This window comes from Pyrus communis, chromosome 11, assembly GCF_041283825.1.
Source record: "Pyrus communis isolate YQ-2024b chromosome 11, ASM4128382v1, whole genome shotgun sequence".
NCBI lineage: Eukaryota > Viridiplantae > Streptophyta > Magnoliopsida > Rosales > Rosaceae > Pyrus > Pyrus communis.
In genome coordinates, this window is record NC_142575.1 from 25,492,635 (window position 1) to 25,509,257 (window position 16,623).

A 16,623-nucleotide genomic window follows, 5' to 3' on the forward strand; every position below is an offset into this window, starting at 1 on the left:
TATTTGTGATGGATTGCTATTACAAAACCCTCGATAAAATGTTATCAACTGGTTTTAGTCTAGAACCTTAAACCTCCTTCATTTAAATCAATTCCATCTCCCAATATCATTTAGGGTTCGTCTGATTTGCTCTAGGATTCCTGTGGAGGCATTCTTGAAAAAACTTCCGTTACTAGCGTCTATGCCTTTTTTTGACATATTGGAATAGACAACTTACGTATTTTCGTTTGCTGATCCTAGTGACATGTTTATTTACTTGGAATGCAAATGAGAAGGATGAAAATTATTTCAATTTCTAATTATTCCATGCTTATTAACACATAAGTTAGGAATCAAAATGTACGTGGGTCTGAACTCAAAATTAGAACTAGTAATAAAACACTAATCCAGGAACGAGATTAAGTAGTGGAGGGTTTTTTTTTATTTTTTATTTTTTTATTTTTTTTTTATTTTTTTTTTTAATGGAGATTAAGAAGAGGAGTTGCTCATCCGATACTCATTCTTTACTTCTCTTATTTCTACGTTCCAGGATTCCTTAAGTCCTCTATTCCTGCTAAACATGTCATTAAATTGTAGGACACATATGCAAATGCTCTAGGCTCTACGTCATCGATCTAAATTGCCTACGTGTGGCTGCCGTATTTATATGCGTAGTGCTACATTTATTATATATTTGTATCATCTTTTTAATAGAGGTCGGACCCACCAACGTATGTGGATCCTATATCTATTAGAAAGATGGTATAAATATATGATAAGACTATCATTACTATGTTTGGATGAAGGACCTTAAAATTTCTTAAAACTTGACTATACTCTCTAGGAATGCACTACAAGGATTAGAAAGGGAAACTTGAAAATGGCGAGATACAATGCATTTGAAAGATCCTTGAATTGACTAGTGTCTTTGTATTGCATGTATAATTAGTAACTTTGTAGTGCTTAGGTTTACTGGCATTTTTAGAGCTTTTTCTTTTTTTTTTTTTTTTTTTTTCCAAATAATTGAGTCTAGCGTTCCTCACTTACTTGATATGTTGAGAGTTTCTCATCCAAACATAGAGTTGGTCCTCTCTTTTCTATGTTTTTTTTTTTCCTAAAGAGATGCATCATTTGATTCAGGATTCCAAATATTTTTTATTCCATTTTGAGAAAATAAAAATTAAATTGCAGCACGGACCACGAGAACATACGAAACATTAGCCTAAGAATAATACTATTAAAATTGCATAACCATATACAAAAATAATCTTAATGATTTCCAAAATTTTGCTATTATGTGCATCCAACACGATTTTAAATAAGCAGAAAGTAACAAAGTTCAAAGTGAATTTTATTCCCTTAATAAAAGCAATATTTGTAAGAATGAAACTAGGGTTGACACCTTACATGAACGAATAACATAATTTTAATTATTAAGCTATAAATCTATTGTGATAAAGAATATTAGAGATATTGATCGCTTAAATGAGTTTTTCCAGTACTTTAATGTTGGGATTGGAGCTAGTCCTGATACGACGTATATAATTAAAGTCATGATATGGAACTGCAAGATTATTCTTTTCGAACGTATGATGGAGGAGATATGTAAGGGATATTTGACTATTAAAATATCAATCAATTTTGCCATATTAAGAAAAGATTAAAAGGTAAGTTATTTTCTTAATTAGTAAATCATTTTTCTCTTTCTCACAATAACTAATTAAATGAAATAGTAACCGTAGTTAGCTTTTTCATACACATGACAAGATTCTAAAGCGGGTAGCGATTACTTTGAGTTAGGAGGTGACTTGTTATTTTATTATTTAGGCTTCTATTAACTAGACTTAAAAACTAATGATAAGAGTTTAAAAACTTTGAATATTAATTAAAAATCATGTAATAACTTTATTTAATGGTTATGACAAAGCCCAATATTGAATCAGTCCAATTAAAATGGCCCAAACATTGAATTTCCAATTTACCCTTAAATCTTTCAACGCTTGGCGCGCCCACAACCCCGTTTAACATTCCTCTTTCTTTCTAGATCTCTCTGCTATTCTCTGCCTCTATAACCTCAAATCCCTTCATACTCAGCGCGCCCACACTCATACACACGCATGCAGAGTTAAAGAGAGCAAAATTACTTTGAATATCAATAACCCAAAAAAAATATATCAGACATTTATGTGATTGAAGCTTTGACTGCACATGTTGAGCACATTTGCTATAAGGACCCGTATTTTCAAAAATAATCATATATAATTATGTGTTGTGTATGCTTATTAATTTCAGAAAGTTTTGTATTACTTCTTATTTAATCGTTAATTCCTTTATTTCATTTTTCTATACTCTAATTTACTATTATTTTGAACCAAATGAGTCCAGAACACCATTACAGTAGTATTTAAACTATATATTCATATTATTCATTTTCTTTTCCTTTTACATTATTTTATTAAGCTGCATGTTTTGTTCTATTCTAATTGGACCAAAAACCATAGCCAACTAAAGGGCTTTTAGTTCATTCCTATCTAAGAATCTGCCGACTTTGCATGACTATAAGTAGAAACCCAGGGATATAGAGCGGTGCGGTCTGCGAGAGCGAGAGAGAAGTGATAACTGGATAAAAGAGGGAATGTTTACAGAGAAAGATGTAGAAGCACAGAGGGAGAGATTAATTTGCTGGAAAATACAAAGTGCTAAGTTGTTTATGAGGCTGTGGTATTGAGAAGGCAACTCTTAGGGACAGATGAAAATGCAAGAGAGGGAGGTGTTGTATAATCAGTAAGCCACTGCTTGTTCTCGTATGCTACTTTACCGAAGGAGTATTCGGTGTCTGAAATAGGTATGATGTTCAATTCGAATTCGATTAACTACCAATTTACCAAAGTCGTAGTTGGTCTCTTCTTATGTTGTGATTCATTGTGTGTTTTGTCCACTAGTCCTGATCATAACATGGATTTTGTATGATATGATGGATTGTTGCAGTGGAGTAAATTTATTCCTTATATATATAGCCACTAATATTTAGGGCTAGTTTTATGCATATGCTTTCTTTAATCTGCCATGTATAAAAGTTGTTGGTTGAATGCAAAAGACTGTTATGCTTATATGGATACCATTTCTACTGCATATTTTATTAGAAGAGCTGTTGTGCAAACAGTTGTATAAATATGACATCAGCTCATCAGTTTATGAATTGATTAATTTCAAAAGAAAGCATGTTTTCGATTTTAAAGGATAATGTATATGCAACTGGTTTTATATCTACACCATCTATGCATCTTTCAAGTAAAGCATCTGGTTGAAGTTGCAATTGGTAATATATACATTCCACTATCCATATTTTCATCACAAAGACTATATATGCATATATGTATTGGAGTTAGAACCCAACTTATGGTTAACGTTTTCAAGCTATTTGCGTATATGTCTACTGTATTAATAAACCACCTTATGTTTAGAGTTGGAATGATTATATGAGCTACATATATCTACTTCGGATAAAGCAGTATTTTGATGTACTGATCCTTTATCAACTATACAGACACATCTTATTTATTTCTTAGAAGTATTTGTATCTATTTGTGTTGAATTAGTAGTCACAAGTAATTATTCAAATAGAATTAGAGTTGTGGTTGTGCATTTAGTGATTTGCTTATACATGTGAATAGGACTTTATCAAGGTGGTCGATTCTTGTGTTAATAACCTGGAGTAATACTTTGGAATCCAGGTAGGGGAAATACGGCAGACCTTAACTGAAATTGATCATATTAAATTTTGTGTAGTATTATATTATTGTTAATCTTGATCAACTGATTGAGATTGGATGATAATTGGTTATAAGTGTATCATTGCTTGATTCGAATGTTCATAGAGTTGTGATTGTGAACTGTTGTTGGAATGTTGTTCAATGGAGATATATGTGGAATATGAAATAAGATTATTTGTGCATCACTCGTGTGAGAATAGTTGGAAGTTTGGTGTTGAAGAAGGAATTCTAGAAATGAGGGTGGTTGGAAATATCTTTTGTGTAGTTGAGCCAAACTCTTAGTAGGTACCAAGTCTCAGGGGAGCCCGCAATGCACAGTTTCTTTTGGGTAATTTGGGATTGGCGACGAAGGGTTTTGGCAAGATGACTAACAAAAGGGGAAATTTGGATGATTGAGTTACAGGGGGTTAATTTGTATATTAGAACATTCGAACCACCACTGCAGAGGTAAAACGCACGGTATAGGATGCGCAGGTCCGCGTGTTTTATTATATAAATTAACGGGTAGAGATGAAGAGTATTGCATTGCATTCATGCATTATTATCAATAATGATTTGATATTTGGCTATATGATTTCATGACACTTAATTTAATATTGTCAATTTACTGTGATAAAGTTATATCTCTACTAAACTGTTGAAGCTCACCCCTCTATTGTTATGTAGGTTTATGAACTAAACAATCTAAGAGGGTAGATAGGATGAGAACAAATTAGATGTGAGGCTAGAATTGTAATTATATATTTTTAGCCTTGTAAAGAATTCTGGATTTCTTTTTATAAGAAGAATTTTATTTTTCTCCATTATTTCAGTTTTATTTTATTTATGTAGGGTGCGTTTGTTACACCAGACTATATCGGATTGGACTAGCTTCAAGGACTAAGCTGGACTGGCTTAGACTAAACTAAACTTGACTAACTTAGTAAAGCGTTTGGTGCAGTCTCGGACTAAAAAACTGGATAAAAATAACAAATTAAAATATTATATTATTTAATATATATCTACTAATATTTTATTATTAATTCAACTTTTTTTTTCCCTAAAAATTCAAACACACACTTCTACCTCTCTCTAGAGAGTTCTTTACTTTTGCTCCTCTTTGGTTCCGTCCCCAATACTTCCTTTCCTCCCATCTTTTTCCTACAAAAAGCTTCAAAACCAAGTTTCCTGCAAAATCGTCCCCAAAGCTACCTTCTCCTCCCTCTCTGTCTCTTAATCTCTCTTTGTCCCCAACTCTCTCCCCTTCTCTATCCATTTCTCTTCGGAATTTTCTAGAGAAAAGGAACCTTTATGGGAATTTTCGAAAATAAGGTAGAATTTTTCTATTGAGATTGTTGATCTTATTGTGTTTTTTTTTTTCTTCGGATTTTGGTGGTTAGATTTTGAGATTTAGGTTGTGAGTGGGTTTGGGTATCTGGGCATGGGAGGGCAAATGGAGTTGCCCAGAAGCATGCTTGCAGACTTGCAGCTTTCATACAACATGCATACAGTTTTGAAAACGGGACTAGCAATCCCATAGTTTTTGAGGGGTTTCGCTAAGACCAGCTAATCCCATGGTTAGTTGAGGTGAGTGAAGGTTAGTGCCATTAAAGTTAGTCCCAGCGGGTACCAAACACGGGACTAGACTAACCCTTAGTCTAGTCCAATCCAGTGAGACTTAGCGAGGGCAAACAAACACCCCTTTAGTTTTTAACTCACGTTTCAGATTCAGGTTCGAGTTTTTATTACCGACTTCGGATTCGGGGCATGACAATCGCCCAGATCTAAACTTGCTGTCACTAGCTATCTGGTAACCCGCACACACAAATCCATAATTTTCCTTAAAAAAGTAATATAAAAAAAAATTTGGGAGTTTTCACCACTTGCCTCTATAAGAAGACCAGCAGGAGTAGTGGTAGAGAAAGATTTATTTTATTTTATTTTATTTTTTTATTTTTAGGAAAACTAATGAAAAATGTTTGAAAACTTTGAGTTTTAATCAAAATGACAAAAAGGTGGTGTAAGTGAATAGTATCAAGAGTGACTTTTTAGAGTAAAAATGTCATTTTCGTTAAAAATGAACAGTACCAGGAGTGTTTTATTAAGAATCCTTTTTTTTTTTTTTCGGTCATTTGGGTTGAGTGGCATGAGTAATTTTGTACCTTTAATTGCTTCTTTCCCTGATCTGGGGGCTTTATTTATGTTCATATTTTTTGTTAAGCTTTATGAGGAAGCGAGTGAGTGAGTGAGGAGAGAGATAGCTTTGGTGTTGGAGAATGATGATTACTACTACTACTAGTTGATGATTTTGCTTGATTTGGTGATAAGAAAATAATGGGTTTTGTGGTGATGGTGGAGGAGAAGAAGGAAGGTGGGCATTATCAGTTTTGACTTTTGACCATAGAAAAATGAGATGAAATGAAGTAGGAAAAATTGCGAAAGTGTTGTAAAATTGTGACAATGAATGCACACAGTGAGGAAGACTTGAAAATAGTGATGTATTTGTTGTTGTGTAATGTTTTCAAAAGTGGCAATGATTTCATTTGTTTAATTTGTCACGGATGTTGCTCTCTATAAAGGGCACTCTGTGTGTGATCACAATACACACTGCAAAAGAAAAGAACTGAAAGCACTAATATTAGTATCCCTCACTTCCTCTTTTTACCTGCAATCCTTTTGTGTTATAATTTCGAAACTAAATAGTGTGATATTTTACACCCGCTTCGCTTCTATCTTTAGCAAAGGTTATCTCTCTAATGTTTGTCTATTTATAACATGTTATCAGCACGACTCTCTAACCTTAACTAGTTCTCATCTCCATTCATCGAAAAATGCTTCCTCCAAGGATTTTCTTGTTCTTCTTCCTTTTTTTCCTCACCTGCTTGATGTACCCTCGTAAAGAACTGTAGCACTATGCATGCTTCTAGTTCTCAATATAACAGTTACTTATATCTTTGATTTCTTAATTTGTGTAGCTCCTGATTACTAACCCAGTGTTTATTTATGTTAATTTTACCATGATCGAAGATGGTTATGTATCTTCGCCCATCTTGAACTGCAGATTTAATATTACTGCAATTTTAGATGGTGTAGTATAATCGCTCACCTTGCTTTGCATATTTAAATTTTCCTACTACTTGAGTGGTGTGGTACAATCGCCCTCACTATGCTATATTGTTTCAATGAGAGTGGTGTAGTACAATCGTCCTCCTTATTAATCAAGTAAATCTCGAGCCTAAAGTTTCGAGTGCTTATCATTTTTGCCTGAAAATCAAAATGAAAAATTTGTAAGAACCAGAAGTTCTAACACTACATTCATCCAGAATACATATTATTGCAAGTTCTTACCCATCTCATTTTTCTTTTAGAAAAGAAAATGGCGAACTTGGCAAAACTTGATTTTGTTGCTCTGGATATTACTGGCAAGAACTACCTTACCTGGGTAGTGGATACCAAGATCCATTTGGAGGTAAGGAATCTTGGAGAAACCATCAAGGAGGAAAATAGTGCATCCTCTCAAGATTGGGCGAAGGTCATGATCTTTATTCGTCACCACCTTGATGAAGGATTGAAGAGTGAATACCTAAAGGTTGAAGATCCATTAGCCCTTTGAAATCACTAGAAAACAGTGATTCTTCCAAGGGATCGTTATGAGTGGACACACCTAAGGATCCAGGATTTCAAGTCAGTTGCAGAGTATAACTCTGCAATGTTCAGAATTAGCTCCCAGATGAAGCTTTGTGGGGAAACCATCATTGAGGAAGATATGCTGGAAAAGACTTTCAGCACCTTTCATGCCTCCAACGTGCTCCTGCAGCAGCAATATAGAAAGCCAGGCTTTACTAAGTACAACCAGCTGCTATCGATGCTCCTTGTGGCTAAACAAAACAATGAGCTTCTGATGAAAAATCATCAGTCCCGACTTACTGGATCAACACCATTCCCAGAAGTGAATGATGCTTCTCTTGAAATGAACACCATCCTCTCGTGACAATAATTACAAACGAGGATGTGGCCACAAATGAGGCCGGTGGAACGAGAAAAGAAAAAATCTTGGTGTCCAGTTTTACAACCAAATTCCAAGGCATAATTCAAGTCCGAACTTCAAAAATGTAAATCGCCACAAAGGTAAAGCCCATATAAACAACACTCATAGAAACCCTGAAGAAGCCTGCCATAGGTGTGGTGGCAACGAGCACTGGACGCGTACCTATCATACCCTAAAACATCTGGTGGACTTGTATTAAGCCTTCCTCAAGGAGAAGGGTGTCAAAACCAATTTCCTCGACCAGGCTAAACCGATGAATATACCTGATCCAGTATTCGAATTATTAGGGCAATTGAACACAACCAACATAGATGTCTCAGACTTCATTGTGGAAAGAGGGAATGAAGTGTATTGGTCTGATTGAATCATTTCTGTTTGATGTGTTATTATTATCTGAACTTGTAGTTTAAAGCTCGCATTCCAATTCAATAAAATGGCATTTGAATTTCCTCTTTTTATGAATAAACTGTTTTTAACTGTGATTCCCTTACTCAAAGAGCATGGATAAAACTATGGTTATTCTCAAAATAAGAGCAATGGCGGAGATATTTGTCTTGCAGACAGTGCAACCACGCATACAATACTTCCAGATCGAAAATATTTCTCAAGCTTGATGGTTACAAAAGTAATGGTAACAACAATATCAGGCTAATCAGATGTAATTAAAGGCTTAGAAAAAGCCCAAATCAGGTTACCAAATGGAATAATATTGTCCATACAAAATGCATTGTATGCTACTCAATTTACTCGAAATTTGTTGAGTTTTAAAGACATACGTTTAAATAGATACCACATTGAAAAGAAAAGTGCAGAAAATGTGAAAAATCTATGCATTACCTCCAATGATACCCAGAAGCGTACATTGGAGAAGTTGCGTGGTTTATCGAATGGATTGTATTATACATACATAAAGACAATTGAAGCACATACTGTCATGAACTAGAAGTTCATTGATCCAAAAATTTACGTGATTTGTCATGACCGTCTGGGTCATCTAGGATCCACTATGATGCGTAGAATCATTACTAACTCTAATGGACATCTATTATTGAGCAGACACATTGCTATCTCAAATGAAAACCCTTGCAAGGCTTGTTCTCAAGGGAAGTTGATAATTAGACCATCATAACTAAAGATTGATGTTGAATCCCCATCATTTTTTTCAAAGAATTCAAGGGGATATTTGTGGCCTATTCAACCACCTGGTGGACCATTTCGATATTTTATGGTTTTGGTTAATGCATCTACTCGATGGTCACATGTTTGCCTCTTATCTACTCAAAATGTAGCTTTTTGCAAGACTTCTTACTCAGATAATTAAGTTGCGAGCACAATTCCCAGATTACCCTATTAAGTTAATCCGACTTGATAACGTTGGTGAATTTACGTCTCAAACCTTTGATGATTATTGCATGACACTAGGCATTGATGTTGAACATCCTGTTCCTCATGTCTATACTCAAAATGGTCTAGTATAAGCATTTATCAAGTGGTTTCAATTAATAGCTCGCACTCTACTCATGAAAACAAAATTGCTAGTCTCTGGACGGGGACATGCCATCTTACATATTGCATCATTGGTTCAATTAAGACCTATAGCCAACCACCAATACTCTTCAATACAACTCGTGTTTGGGCATCAACAAAACATTTCACATTTACGAGTTTTTGGTTATGTTGTTTATGTGCATATTGCACCGCTACAACACACTAAAATGGGACCTCAGCGTAGACTAGGCATTTATGTGGGTTTTGATCCACCATCTATCATTAGATATTTGGAACCCTTGACAGGTGACATGTTTATAGCTCGTTTTGCGGATTGTCACTTTGATGAAACATTTTTTCTGTTGTTAGAGAGAGAAAAGACCATTCCAGAAGAACAACAAAAGCTGACATAGGTTGTACCCAACTTATCTCATTTTGATCCACGAAACACTCAATGTGAAAATGAAGTGAAAAGGATCGTTCACCTTCAAAGTATTGCTAATCAAATGCTAGATGCATTTAATGATGTTATGAAAGTGACAAAATCACATATACCAGCTGCAAATGCACCTGCAAGAATTGATGTTCTTATTGGATAAAATAAAGTGGCAGCGAATGATTCATCTGGTGCACACTTGAAGCGTGGTAGACCCACAGGTTCAAAAGATTCAACACCTCGAAAGAGAAAGATGGGGGCATAACTGAATCCAAGTGAAATCATTCAGGAAAAGAAAATGAATGACAAATCCACAATTCATGATTCTGTACTTTCAGAAAAGGAAAATGTCCTTGATGAGACACATGTCCTTGAAGAGACATAAGTACATGAAAGCAAAGAAATCTCCATAAATTATGCATGTACTAACGAATTGTGGGATCGAAATGAAATAATCATCGACGATGTATTCGCATTCGCAGTAGCCACTAAAATTATATTAAGCGATGATATTAAGCCCTGCTGTATTGACGAATGCAAACAGAGACAAAATTGGCGTAAGTGGAATGATGTAATCCAGGCAGAATTAAATTCCTTGGAAAGGTGAAGTGTTTTTAGACCCGTAGTCCAAACGTTGCCTGGTGTAAACCCCGTGGGTTATAAATGGGTATTCACGAGAAAACGCAATGAGAAAAACAAAATTGCAAGATATAAAGCACGACTCATTGCACAAGGTTTTTCACAAAGACCTGGAATTGATTACAAGGAGACATACTCTCCTGTAATGGATGCAATTACATTCCATTACTTAATAAGTTTGGTGGTTTCAAAAAAACTTGACATGCGACTTATGGATGTCATCACCGTGTATCTATATGGAGAATTAGATACTAACATATATATGAAGGTCCTAGAATGACTTAAGTTGCCTAAATGACTAACAAACCACAAGGTATGCTCTCAATCAAATTAAGGCAATCGTTATATGGGTTGAAGCAATCTGGACGAAAGTACAATCGTCTTAGTGAGTATTTAATCAAAGAATGATATACCAACAATGTCATTTGCCCTTGTGTGTTCATTAAGAAATCAAATTATGGATTTTCTATAGTGACAATATATGTCGATAATATGAACCTATTTATAACCCCTGAAGAGCTCAATAAAACGGCTAAGTATTTGAAAAGCGAATTTGAAATGAAAGACCTTGGAAAAACAAAATATTGTCTCGGCCTGTAGATCGAGCATTGTGCTAATGGAATTTTGGTCCATCAATCAACTTACTTTGAAAAAATCCTAAAGCAATTTGGCATGAACAAGGCTTATCCACTCAGCACGCCAATGGTCATTCATTATTTGGACATTAAGAAAGATCAATTCTGTCTAAAAGAAGATGATGAAATGGTTTTTGGTCCAGCAGTACCATATCTAAGTGCAATAAGTGCTTTATTGTATTTAGCACAATGTACCAGATCATATATAGCTTTTTCAGTCAACTTGTTAGAAAGGTATAGCTCTACTCCAACAATTCGTCATTGGAAGGGAGTCAAAGATGTTTTACGATACCTACTTGGGACAACAAACATGGGTCTATTCTACTAAGAGAAATCCACAAATGACCAGATCCTTGTTGGATATGCAGATGCTGGTTTTTTCTTTGATCCACATAAAGCCGGCTCATAAACTGGATATGTGTTCACTAATGAAGATACAACAATCTCATGGTGCTCAACAAAGCAAACATTAATTGCTACATCTTCTAATCACTTGGAAATACTTGTTTACATGAAGCAAGTCGTGAATGTTCTTGGTTAAGATCAATGATCCATCATATCCGGAATTCATGTGGTCTACTTTCAAAGACAGACACTCTAACTATCATTCATGAAGATAATACAGCCTATGTTGTCCAAATGAAGAAAGAATTCATGAAGGGCGATAAGACTAAAAATATATCTCCAAAGTTTTTCATCAAGAAAGAAAATAAAAGAGATCCCCTTTGGAACTTTATCAATTAATTCCAAATCAGAAAATGGCTTAATAAGCATGACAAGTAACAAAATAATTCACACTATTTCTGAACTGAACCAAAATAATCCACATTATTTCTGAAGTGAAAAATAAACACTACTTATGAATCTACAGCAAAATTACACACTATTTGTGAAATTGAACCAAAATACAGCACATTATTTCTGGAATTACACAGAATAACTCACACTATTTCTAAAATTGAACTAAAATATCACACACTATTTCTGGAACTACAACAAAATAACCACACACCATAGTAAAATAACTCACACTATTTCTGAAACTTAACCAAAATAATCTACATTATTTCTAGAACTATAGCAAAATAACCCATAGTATTTTTGGAACTACAGCAAAATAACCAAACTATTTCTGAAACTTAATCAAAATAATCCACACTATTTCTGAAACTTAACCAAAATAACTCACACTATTTTTGGAACTATAGCAAAATAACCACACTATTTTTGGAACTATAGCAAAATAACCACACTATTTTTTAAACTTAACCTAAATAATTTACATTATCTCTAAAACTACTGCAAAATAACCCATACTATTTTTAAAACTACAGCAAAATAACCACACTATTTCTAAAACTTAAGCAAAATAACCCACATTATTTCTGAAGTTGAACCAAAATAATTCAAATTATTTCTGAAACTACAGCAAAATAACTCACACTACTTATGGTCGGTCGCTAAAATGCGTCAGGGGTCAAATTCCATCTTCCTTGTAAAATCGGGCCCAATTATCTCAAAAGTGGTCCATCCACTACTCAATAAATTTTTCTAGGTGACGGTTATATTGATTGAGCTTGAATTCCCCTCCAGTTAAATGATGCCACATATCTATACAAGAGTTAGCAGATAGATAGAAATGTTGTTAAAATATTTAGTTTGGGTGGTTATTGTAAATTTATTAGCCAGGGTGGTAAATGACTCTACGCATAGAGGATTTAAAATGGCCCTTGGCCCAACAGTAATTTGAAAGTAAGAAATCAACAAGGATATGAGATTCGTACCTCTACGTTATAGTTTTGCTTTGAGAATTTTCTGAGTTTCTTCTGCAAATGGCAATTTTGCTTTGAGAAATTCCTAATTTGTTGTCCAATGTATGGTTCCAAAATGGGAATCCAAGATCAAAAGGAATTTAATTTGAACTTTTAAGTTTTGTAAAATGGGATTTGTGTTTGTGGAATTGTACAATTGCAAGTGGTTTAATATCCTAATTGATAAGGTGTTGAATTTCCACGCATATGTTCGAAAATTCCATTTCTCTACATTATTATAATAGTAACTCACACCCTTTCTTTAATAATCATAATTTAAAAAATAAAAAATAAAAAAAATTGCATGACTTGCACACTTTGTGCCTTAATTGTGGTGATGAAAATGGTTGTACGACTTGTATGCTCTGCCTTAATGGCAGTTAAAGAAATTGTACTACTTCGAAGTTACCGTTTGATGAAAGTGGTTGATACTCTGCCTTAATGGCGGTGAGATCTATATGGTACATCTTAATATTTGTGAATTGGCTAAGGAATTGGTTTAGGCTCTATTAGGGGTAATTATGAAAAAAAAAAAACAATTTTATTGCGGGTTGGGCTTCACTTTGGCCCATGTTTTTAATGTTTGTATGACTATTTTATGAATATTTTTGTCGTTATGATTAGAGTAAATTGTAGCAATGGTCCCTTAACTTTAATCAAATTGGAACAATAGTCCCTCAACTAAAAATCAATTACCATTGGTCCCTCAACTCATCAAAATATGTCGTTATGGTCCTTCTCGTCAACTTCGTCAGAATTTTGTCAAAATAAGTTATGTTGGAAGGATCATTGCTACAATTGGGATCCCTCAACTCATCAAAACGTGCATCTATGGTCATTTTCATTAACTTCGTTAGAATTTTGTCACAATGAGTTATGTTGGAATGACTATTGCTATAATTGGGTTAAAGTTGAGGGACCATTTCTCCAGTTGGATTAAAATTGAGAGACCAATGATAATGAAATTTTAGTTGGGGGACCATAGCTGCACATTTTGATGAGTTAAGGGACCAATGTTAATGGATTTATAGTTAAGGGACCATTGCTCCAATTGAGTTAAAGTTAAGAGATCATTGCTACAATTCACATTAAATCTCAAGCCCTTTTGATTAAATAAAAGTTTAGGGTAGTTTTTGGTTAAGAAAAAGTTGGCCGTAGTCCTTTTTATTAAAACTCCCTAAAATTAATTAGAGTGAAATGCAGGCTTGCCTTTTCAGTTAAGTCCCCTCTTATCTTTCTCCTTCTTGTATGCAAAGATCAATTTTCCTCAAATAGTCCGGGACAACTGAATTGTTCGGGAAGTAAACGGCGAAAATTATGAGGAACTTGGCTGCAAGATTATGCAACTGTGGTCCAAACAACTGGGGTGTGTACGTAAGGATAGGATGTTTCACATTAGAATGAACAACAAAAACTCAGTTCCATAAACTTGTTGCATATTATTAAGAAAAAAACAGCAACAAGAATCTCAAAGATAAACTAACAAAAAGGAAAGGAAAAGCAAGTTTAAGGATGGGGATTAACTAGGACAAGTCTCGACCGAAAATTGAAGTGAATTGATGTTGCCATTGTAGGTGACCCTCATATTCTGCTGATGCCATGCTCCAAGCATAGACTTCCCATTTCCAGGCATCATTGCTACGCAAAAGTACCCCGCATCTTTGTTAAAGACATGAGCATATTTCCCATCAACGACGTAATTAGCATCTTGCAAATGGTACGTTAATGTGGCGAATTGATTGAAATCCGGCGTATATTTGTAGCACAATGCCAGCCCTTCAGGCACCTTACCGATCCTTGTAAGTTTTAAACCGTCATACCATTGTTGAAATGCCCTCATCACCTCCCTGTAGGCATTGCGTCCGCTGGCATCTGTATTGAGTTGAGGGATTAGGGCACCAGAATCGATGAAGAAACCACCGGTGCCACCTTGCCCAATTCTAAAGGTACCCGGTGGAAACCCTAGGCGTTTCAACCCAACACTTATATCCAAAAGATTTAGGTAGTAGTAATGTTGTCCAGGTGGTGTTACAAACGGACTTGTGTAAACATTTCCAGCTGGTAATGGTATTTCATCCCCAAACTTAACGAAACCAGGGTTTATTAGTGCATCAGTAAATGGGAGCAAACAGTATGAGAAAGTTTTTTTGGTTTTATCAGCGAGTTGGGTCACTAGTGAATCCGGACTCATGCTCAACCCCATTACCCCCGAAATGTAACCACTCTTTGAGAACTGAATGTTTCTGTTTTCCTTCGAACAACCGAAGATCACGTTTTCGACTATATCAGTCGGAAATGTGAATGTTTCAAAGGAAGCAACACCTCGAGTTGTTGCGCCACCACCATAACCAATATTGTAGACGCATTCATTGTTAACACATTGGTAAAGGGGATTGGCACCTGAACACAGAGGGTGGTCGCACGGAAGCTTTCGGTATGTGCTCGATGTTGTTGAATCGAAAATGGGATTACCTTGTTGTGGGTAACATGCAACACAAGGGTGGCACTGAGTCCAAATTAGGCCGCCACCAGTGTCGAGAAGCAGGAGCTGGGGGACTTTTGGGGTTCCAAGCTCAATCTGCACGATATAGAAGAAGTTGTCACGAAGCAAAGTAAGTTCTATTTGGTTGAGTTCTGCGGTGGAATTTGAACCGGAAGTTAATTCCACATAGCGCGCCCTGGCTTTCGAGAACCTGACCAATCTTTCGATACGTTCATGTACTGTGAGGTTTCCGGGGTATAGAGGCGATTCCGGTGAGTCTCTAGGGATCAACCGGAGGCTGAAACCATTAGGTTTTGAATGCGTTGGATGGAATGTGGAGAATGTGACGAGGGAAAGAAAGAGAATTGTTGAAACAAAAGCTTGGACTCCAGCCATTTTTGGTTTTGGAGAGTGAGACTATGAATTACTTGGTGACTGGTTATAGGTGCTTTTATAATAATGCAGGACTTGACCACGGTACATGCATATTAGACATATCGTGTAAACACTACGTTGTCATTTTTCTTTTTTGGTAAAAACTTTTAAACGCTATCTCGGCCAAATTGGGTAGGATTTTTTATTGAATGCTGTACGTCAGTTTTTCATTGAATACTGTCTCAGCCAAAAAAAGAAGCCAAAATTCAAATAGAAGGTGCATGCATGTAAGATAAGAGTTGACCTACTTTCACAATTTACTTACCACTTATGTTATTCCCTTTAAAATCCCGAATATCTATCCAGAATTGAAAGCATTGAATATTTTGCATTGAATTTATATAAGTTTCTCATTGATATTGTGTAATACTTTTTAATGTAAATCTTAATGTTGTCCCCTTTATTTCTTAACATACCATTCTAGGTTTCTTCCTTTTCTGCATGTTCTTTTGCGAGTAGGATTTCCTCCCCTTCTATACCTTTCTCTTCTCTCCCCTTCTATTCCCCTCCTCTCTTTTCACACTTACCATTTTGTCTCTCTTTATAAAAAAAATTGATATAAGATGTTGACGTAACTTAATCATAACCGTTCAAATAGAAAAGAAGAAAATAGGAGGAAAAAAAAAAAAAAAAAAAAAAGGGGTAGAGAATCCGACCCCATTTTTTTATGTTTCATTCAATTTGATTTCCACTGATGGGGCCTCTCTGCCTTTCTGAACCATCATGTGCATTTGGACAATCTTTCAAATGATATAGTGGTTATAACAAAGATTGACTGATCACATTCCTCTCTCTCTCTCTCTCTCATCTCTCATTTTTCAACTGTCTTTCACTAGTCTAATATTGGATAATTTTTCACCAGTAGACCTGTCCTTTTTCTTCATTGCTAATCGGTTCCACTAGTTTACTTAAAACGAC

General features: G+C 35.2%; 1 protein-coding gene across 1 annotated transcript; it reads right to left on the minus strand.

Annotated features, from left to right (window-relative positions):
- Positions 1–14,209: 14,209 nt before the first annotated feature.
- On the minus strand, positions 14,210–15,685 carry LOC137742869 (aspartic proteinase nepenthesin-2-like). The gene has a single exon (XM_068482814.2). The coding sequence runs from the start codon at positions 15,664–15,666 to the stop codon at positions 14,308–14,310; it is 1,359 nt and encodes a 452-aa protein (XP_068338915.2). The 5' UTR covers positions 15,667–15,685; the 3' UTR covers positions 14,210–14,307.
- Between the last annotated feature and the right edge of the window lie 938 nt (positions 15,686–16,623).